This window comes from Opisthorchis viverrini (assembly GCF_000715545.1).
Source record: "Opisthorchis viverrini unplaced genomic scaffold opera_v5_7, whole genome shotgun sequence".
NCBI classification, from domain to species: Eukaryota; Metazoa; Platyhelminthes; class Trematoda; order Opisthorchiida; family Opisthorchiidae; genus Opisthorchis; species Opisthorchis viverrini.
In genome coordinates, this window is record NW_008751663.1 from 1,632,468 (window position 1) to 1,641,418 (window position 8,951).

General features: G+C 44.9%; 1 protein-coding gene across 1 annotated transcript in view; it reads left to right on the top strand.

Annotated features, from left to right (window-relative positions):
* Positions 1–7,292, top strand: part of T265_00711 (hypothetical protein) — a gene marked incomplete at both ends in the record, with an annotated part of 22,609 nt that extends 15,317 nt beyond the window's left edge. The window contains 6 exons of the mRNA XM_009164560.1: positions 72–257; positions 515–627; positions 663–780; positions 2,502–2,653; positions 5,392–5,628; positions 6,999–7,292. Coding sequence (XP_009162824.1) covers positions 188–257; positions 515–627; positions 663–780; positions 2,502–2,653; positions 5,392–5,628; positions 6,999–7,205 — 897 coding nt within the window. The remainder of the gene's footprint in view (positions 1–71; positions 258–514; positions 628–662; positions 781–2,501; positions 2,654–5,391; positions 5,629–6,998) is intronic.
* Positions 7,293–8,951: the final 1,659 nt, after the last annotated feature.

Below are 8,951 nucleotides of genomic sequence, written 5' to 3' on the forward strand. Positions count from 1 at the left end.
TATATATATATATATATAATATTCCACGCATGTGGTGGTTTGCTCTAGCTGTCCGTGTTTCTGTTCTTTAGATTTGATAATATAGCTCCTTGGCGGAAGCTGTCGTCTCCCTGAAACCCTCCGTGTGGCATTCTGCAACTAATTGGCCTGAGACTGTCCGTCAAGCCCCCCAGATAATTGACTTGAAATGGTGAGTCCTCATCATTTGTTACTAATCCTTATGTTTCGCTCTAGGCGCGCAGCGCAGAAAAAGCAATGTAAGTTACTTTGACCCTCATAGCTAAATGGAATTTCATGCCTTCAGGACTGCTTTGGCTAGGTGGAGGTCGGTTTATGTGGATCGCGTGCAGGAAACCAAAAAACGACCCCACATTGCATCCGAGTGTACAAGCTTAAAAGATGCTTTGTACTACAGGCGGCAGATTGTACATGATATTTCACGAAAGATTGCTCAGATTCAGAATCGTATGGTCATTGTTTTGTTTGTACACTGAATGCCTCACTTCCACCGTAGCTAGCCTGGGCGAATACAAACTTCGTGACCTAAATGATGACATCAACAAATTGGTGCGGGAGAAAGGCCACTGGGAGGATCATATCAAAACGCTAGGTGGTCCGGATTTCAAGGTACACGTGTCATCTTCAATGTTGTTTATCTCCAGGCTGAAGCGCCAAAGATGTTGGAGAAGGAAGGCAAAGAGGTTCCGGGAAATCGCGGCTACAGATATTACGGTGCAGCTCGCGATCTACCTGGTGTTAGGGAGCTTTTCGAAGAGGCACGTAAGTTACATTCAACTACGCTGCGTTGGAATAGTAATCGTCAAAGCGATAGTCTAACGAACGATTTCATCTATCTTAGTTGGCTGTTTGTCTTCATTTTTTACTGCTAAACCAGTCTTCACAGCAAAGGTCGTACTTCACAGGGACCAATGTGTTCCTGGTCCATGATGAAGTTATTTCCATTTTTCCTTCTTGCGTATCTTTTTTTAAGCAAGGTTAACGTATGCCAGAGGGTTAAGAAGCACCGTAAATCTGTTCCATTCATTTCGGGAACAATCAGAATTGCACATCTCACAGCTGCTGCAAATGAGTTGAACACATACTATTCAGTTGTGAGTGAATGACACCACCTATCGTTCAATGGAAAAGTTCCTTGCTCCTTGCGAAAATTTCCGAGATATTGTGCGTTTTCCCTCTAAAATGCTTTGACAGCTTGGTTGTGTGACCAAAACAGTTGACGATAAGCTTCTTCGAGGTCTCACGTCATCATCGATAATAGTACACTGTCAGTAAGTGATAGTGTCAATCTTTGACACTTTTAAGTGTTTCAGCTCTATCACCATTTGGGTGCCTAACTGCCATGCCACCAGAAGGAGGCACGAGGGCTGGGATACTGCCAGGTTGCTCAAGCCTACACAGAGGAATTCTAGAAGTAGAGGTTGGATTCGAACCACGGACCTTTGGTCGGTAAATTCGCACCCTAATTACTGAGCATCTCGTCCTTTCAAAGTGAAGAGCATTCGAGATAATGCAAAGACGTTATTCACCTACCTCTACAAAAATGGAGTCCTGGTCGATGCTCTTGCTGCCTGAACTAGTCGTTGCTAGCGGCCGGGTTATGGTTGGAACATACACTTCGGATACCTTTTTCGAGTAAAGTTGGTAGCTAGTCCCAATTAGCTGGTGTACACATTACAGAATAATTTTGAATAATTTAATAAATACGGAACACCGACTCACTATCCCGTCTGGCTCAGCAGTTGGTGGCGCTCCAATTCCTCGTAAGCCAAGTGGTTCTAAACTCACAGACCACAAGATAAATGGGTCGATTGAAGGATATCTACAGGGTAGATGTTTTTGGAAATGGTCCACCCAGCATCTTGGGGTGCCAGTCCTCCTCGTGTATTAGATTTTTATAGTATCTTCGTTTGACTTACTCTTTTGAGAACCGTCTTGCGGCATCCATATATCCCTGATTTCACCAGCCTCTACCATCTGATTTTTCCGACATTACAACCTTGTGTTCACGTACAGGCTTCCATTATGCTGACTTCTAACCCTCGCATAGCCGAACCTCATTGAGCCCGAAAAGATGTCGCGTCTCGTATCGAAAGTCGACCTTGACCGTTCTGAGATCCAATAGATTCCGTTTGAGCTCTTGCCTGGTTTTTATGTATAGATTAAGACTTACTGTATTCTTCATCCGATTATCCAATAGTAGTCCGTTGTCTTTCAACAAGTTCATATGACCTACTTGTCATTACTGCGAGAAATTTGATTCGCTGAATCCTCTTTTCTCCCCTCATTTCCACATGGTTTCCGCCTTGAAATACACAGCGCAGCCTGTTGCCAGAAAGTCTCGAGGCGAGCTTATGAAAATGGTGGATGTAGCCTATTACGGCAATTGTGACGAGGACGACGGTGTTATTGTTCCACAGGAAGCTGTATACGAACAAGAAGGTGTGAACTTCATCCTTTGATTAACACTTATCCTTTCGTAGCCATAGCACAGAAGGTTGCCGAGTGGAAGGCCCGACGGGAAGACCCGAACTTTCGTAGCAAAGTGGCCAAGAGGGACTTGCCGATTGAGGACCAGGAAGAATTCGACGAGGACACAGCAGACTTACGAAATATCTATGCCGCTGGCGACAACGTGAGTTGATATTCTGAGTTTATCCGTACCGCTTTTCCGTTCCCTTTTGTTTCCTTATGTAGTTGACAGCTCGGCAAAGTGTCTTGAAGATTGACTTGCTAAACTATCCCCAACGCTAGGACTTCACCTCTCAGTCATGCTTCTTGATAGGCTTCTATGGTCTAAGTTCCAGACTGGGCTAACACCGAAATAGGTTTCTGGGATAGCGCACTGAACTGTCTTGAAATGGATATTAGAGGTAGCTTCCTGTTATACTGTGATCTTGAAATGTCTAACCCGGTTGCATATGCAGTTGTAGACAGTTGACCAGTTTCGTCAACTGCATGAGGTTTTTAGGCGACAATCCTCTTGAAAGAGAATCCAACTTTTCGATTGGCTGCTCAGTCTAGTCAGTTATTTTGTTTCCCACCAACAAAAGTGTATTATGTTTGTTGAAAAATCGCTCAGCTGTGACACCCTTTCGGCGCCTAACCGCCATGCTGCCCGAAGGTGGCACGAGGACTTGAAATGTCTAACCCGGTTGCATATGCAATTGTAGACAGTTAACCAGTTTCGTCAGCTGCATGAGGTTTATAGGCGACAATCCTCTTGAAAGAGAATCTAACTTTTCGATTGGCTGCTCAGTCTAGTTAGTTATTTTGTTTCCCATCAACAAAAGTGTATTATGTTTACTGAAAAATCGCTTAGCTGTAACACCCTTTCGGCGCCTAACCGCCATGCCGCCCGAAGGTGGCACGAGGACTGGGACACTGCCAAGCTGCCGAAGTCTAGACAGGGGAAGTCGAGAGGCAGTGGTCGGATTCGAGCCACAGACCTTCCGGTCAGTAAATTCGCGCTCCAGCCATTTGAGGGGAAGTCGAGAGGCAGTGGTCGGATTCGAGCCACAGACCTTTCGGTCAGTAAATTCGCGCTTGTGGCATAGATGAACGTTTGCGATCGGGGTGCATCAATCCTATTACCTTACTGACCGATGAGATCTTCTGGTTATTTATGAATGAACCGACTTATTCGCACTCAATCGGTTGATCTTATCTTTTGGACTATGTGGCGTGACCTCGGGCGATCTAACAGCTCGTGGATTTTGGAGAGTAGTGTAGTCCATAATCATTGTTGTTATCCAATATTAATGTGGCGCTTCGCAAATCCACCTGATTTGGCCAACACGGTCTCATTACAACCGATCAACTGAGTTAGTCGATCGAAGAATAGCTTGAATCAACGAATTCCTATCCATATGATTTTGATTAAAGTACAGCAACTGGCCAACACGGTCTCATTACAACCGATCAGCTGAGCTAAGCGATCGAAGAAAAGCTTGAATCAACGAATCCCTACCCATATTATTTTGATTAAAGTACAGCAATGGTCCAGCAGCAGAATCAAGCGCGTGAATGTTCATATTGGTCGCTGTAAGGGACTGTCCGTGTTGTACACTTGATATGTACGATGGTTCTGGCAGTAGCGCTTCGACATCACATGATCTCCACTGATTTTTTCGGGTGCTAAGGAAGTTATCAGATGAGGCTTTTCGAATGAACATGCACGCACCACATCTGGTGGTTAGAGGTTTGCCGTAGCTGGTGTCTCGTTTTGACATTCAATCAGTTTTGCTGACCTAATGCCAACCTGTTGGGATATGCGAAATTTCGATTGCTGGTAACGTTGGTAGGCGGATATTTTACTGCTGAGTTTAATTAATTTAATTTAATAATACTGAATTTACATTATCTCGAGAAAGCTCACCATGGGGTGGAGTGTTCGCTCTGAGGATAAAGACTGTAGTACTTCGTGAGACAATACTTGTCTTTTTCAAGCTATTTGGGTAAAGATGACGTCTTGTACTCAAAGTTTCTTGACCGTCCCCCATGAATGTTCTTGATTGACTGATTTTACTGCACTGTGACTCGGCACGGCACATTTTTCGGTACTAATGCTCCGTTCCGCTGTTGCCGTCGGGGAATTAACAATGTCGATAAAAAAGGTAGCAATTTACCGCTGTTGATATTTTGGGTCCATATCCCCCAAAGGAAGTATCAGAGTAGTGGCTTCGTTTGTTATCGGTCCAGATATAATATTCTATATTCTCAATCGATGTCAATGGCGCCACTGAGACCTTAGTGCACTGTTCTTTACTTGATCGTTAGTCCACCATTTCGATATGGTTTGAAGGTACTGACTGTGGAACATTGGATCACGCAGCGCACGGCAACTCGGTGTCGATTGCCGTAGCCCTCCTAGTCAGGGAACGCCCTTTGAAATACAAACTAAGGGGATTCTATCTGTACGGTTAAGTTAACCTTTGTTGGGGACCACACTCGAATCGTTGAGTTCAACTCTCTCAGAATGACAGAACCCATCTCAAAGTTCTTACCTACAACCCATCATGGATGCACGTGAATGTATCCATTCCCCAGAGTCTGAGGTCTCGTATACATTATGCACTGTGATTGCTGAGCTGTTCATGATTCCCTAAGGTGACTGAAAGCCAGAGAAACTACACAAAAACCCTGCTAGGAGAAAAGCTTACAGTGAAAAGTTTCTTCTATTGATACCTATCTTGGGTCTTTCATGGTCAGTGGCCAACTACGCTAATTCCTTTTGACGGATGGTAAGGCTGCAGTTGGAGGCTTGGCTCCATACCGTGGATGTTCTATGAGTCTGGTTTGGTATTCGTAAGAAATAAGGCTTTTTCCGTCCGAGCTCGATACTAGCTGCATTATCTCTGTTCCTCTTTTCAGCCTGCGGATGATGAACTTATGCGGTTGTATGAGGCAATCGACATAGATGAACCAGCGGCTTCCACGGATGTCCCCACCGTGGAGCAGTTAGCCGCCCTTGGCCAAAACGTCGATGAAGATGAAGAAGACGAATACATTGCAATGGTTAATGGCCGAGTTTCGAGTAAGACGATGAGCTCCCTGGGTAACGTCAAACGGGCCTTCGTAGCTCACGTCCCCGTATTCACACAAGAACAGGTAACTTCCATCGTAATTTTATATGCTTGTGAATAGGAGCTTCGCGTGAATAATTATGTTCGTTGCCTTTACTCTCAGACTCATGTATGCGAAATTATTTCGAATGCTGAGTTTCGGTCTAGTGTGATTGCTCAGAAAGTTAAATGAATCAAAATAAAACTGTGCTGTACAACTAGGTATACTTTTCAGCCCTCACCCCTTACTGCATACATACTGTTGGACGTAAAAGTGTTTTGACGACAGCCTCAGTCATCTATCCCTAGCTTCGCGTAACTTACCAATCAATTGACCACGGTGGCCAGAAATGGTGGACTCATGTTTCGTTACTTGGGTTACTGGTTATTTTGCATCTGGAGGTGGAAATTTGTGGTGGTGACTAAAACGTCGGGCGATAAACAGCTTGCTCGTGACGTTGTATCTTCCCTCCTATTCTCACGTGTTTCACACAACAACCACCTTTTTTCATCCTTCACTGCTGACATAAAATATTCTAGGCCCTTTGTTATACCACTTCACGCCGCTTCCTAAGATGCCCCCCATGAGTCAAAAACATTGAAATCTTATCATCGTTGCGCTTGAACATGTACTGCTAAGCGTTTTAAAGGGCATTTTTGAGGTGAATTTAGTCAGTGCGTTTGATCTTCAACCAAGGATTAGGCAATCGAAATGTCGGAATACCAAGGTCTGTTTGAAAATTCTATTTCGTTAGTCACATCCGGAACCTCCGGATGTAGTCCGTCTGGAAGTGTCACGGACGGACTTCGGATTGGCGACTCGAGTTGGTCATGCTAACGGGTTTAAGGTATGGACAACTAGTTATTGATCAGCAGGTCGCAGTTTGTCTGGGGCCTCTATCGACAAAAGTCCTATAGGCATCGAGTCCAAGCAGTTAGTGACTGAAAAACCAATGCCGATGCTTGCATTTTTCTGTCGTAGTTGATGGAATCTAGTTCGAAGGGGGCGTATCTTCTCAACGAACAACATTGATCTTTCATATGAGGAAACCAAGTGACATTGTTCTTCACTCTTTCTTGATTCATGGGGAAAATCTAGTGCACAAATGCACTTCATTGATAGGTTTTTAAGGCAGTTTTTCCGGTGTGTTCACCAGAATTAGTCCACTCACTTCGTCACGAACTGCAAACTGGCGTTTGACTAGCAATATTACATTCGATTCGGAAAATGATTTTCCCAGTGGAAACCCGACAAAATTCTGTACTGTCGGTTTGGCACAGTCGGCTTGTGCCATCCAACCAGCTTTGTGATTGTGGTTGTCTTCATACTACTGCCGTTCAGTTAGTAGTGTAATTATTTAAATAGTCGGTGGCTCTGGCTTCATACAGTGTAATTTTTCGCCTCTTCCTCTTCAGATCGAAGCTTCACTGCTGGCACAGCGCAAGCGCGAAATTCTGGAGAAGTATATGTCTAGTGATCTGATTGCTAGTATGGCTGAAACGGGTGAAATCCTTGGGATGGAAGATGGTACCATCGAGACAAACCCTGATGCTAACGCTGTCGATGCCAATGATTTCAAAGGCTCTGATGTGGAGGAAGAGGAGGAGGAAGATGATGAATAGAAGTCGTCTATGTCCAGTCCACCACCATGTGGCTCCTTGTACAGTTTGACTGTTTTGTATCAAAAAAAGACTGACTTTCAGCAGCAGACTTATGGATGTTGTTCACTTGGGCTCACTACTCCCTCCTGCAACCGGGTGATTCACAGCTATCCCGTTGTTGTTTTTGTCTTCGTTACCAACGCCTACTCTTAAGAACGACCAATATCTACGTGAACAGTTGGAATTGAGTACGCTGCCCTCACGTCACTGGCTGGTGGTGCGCAACTCGACCTGCGTAGCTTCAACAGCACTGTTGATTATAAAAGACGAGGAGGTCATTTTTTCACGAGGTTTTCAAAACTGCCTGTCGTTGGTCTATTCCGCGTTGAAACAAAACTCCGAAAGAGGTCTCCTTGCTGCGAGCCTCCTTACGATATAAGAAAAATCCCACTAGTAATCGGGTTGCACCTACTGCGCCATTTTCCTTATGTATGCAGTAGGTCACGGTCTCCCATACAGTGACGTTTAGGCGTTGATGAGGACAGGCCTTCGTGTATACTCGGTCCCGCAATAGGAGCAGACGGAAAGATTTACGGAGCGGAAAACATGGTTGCCATCAGCTCCATCGTATCTGTAGTCGACCTTGTCGACAGGAGCGGGTGATAATCCGGAACATCTGGATTTCCTGCGGTCGCAGGACCCCGTATTGCACTGGGGACCAATAATGCCTCATTGAGAACGAAAATGGGCGAAATAGAGTGTAATTTACAACACGAGACTTTCACTACACATCCAGTTTCATATGATTGGAATAGCGAATCTCTGTAAATCCCTTATATAGATTTGGCGGTATTGGCAGCCACATCAAAGCAAGGGCTCTCCTTCCCGAATGGTTCTATTAATAACCCACCAGGTTGAAGACAGTCCTAGTTTCACGCCTCCCGTGCGGCCGTGTGCGCATCTGATGCAACTCGGTCGAAAAATCGAGCGGCTGGAAACCTCGAAAAGCGCTGCCATGATAACCATTACACCAGCCTCGCTACGGCAGCCGTCGCTGCACATAATAATCTGAAAACCAGCGCTTTCTTGTATTTTGATTTGGACGGTAAGTGCTTCTGACAGGCAAACGCAGAATGAGTGCGTGTGAAACGGGCATAGGTCACTTATACCGGATCCACTCGGTAGACTTGTGCCTGGAAGTATAAACCAAAGATAGCAGAGGGCGGTATTGTGTGCTTACTCCCAACGTATCTTCTCATATGGTTCGCAAAATGACGCTTGTCGTTTAACCCACATGGACCAGTGAATGTTTTCACTTCGTTGCGCTAAGCAATGAAATGCAGTTAGCATCGGTCGACAGGATTCTGCGGTGGATGAATCACTTAGCATGTTCTCACTGAGCGATAGTATTTTCAGTCACCGATGTCTATCCATGTGGACTCCGGCTCAGGGGCAGTAAAAACCGCGTAACTGGTGTAGTGGTCTGGCTACCCAATAAGTTAGTTTACCAGGAGTGCGTGGCAAAGACATAAAAATAATAACGCTAGGTTGGGTATACAAAAATAAAGAGATCAGATGGAACAGATTCATTAACAATTGTTTTCTTTAAAATAGTTCGTCGTTGGCCCAGGTCAGCGAATAAACAATAGTCCAATTATGTTGGTCCAGAGGTCTTCTTCTGAATAGTTCCCACGTATAATAGATCCCGAAGATGTCTGAAATGTTTTGATACCAGAGTTAGCACATGAGATTCGCGAATGACCGCTG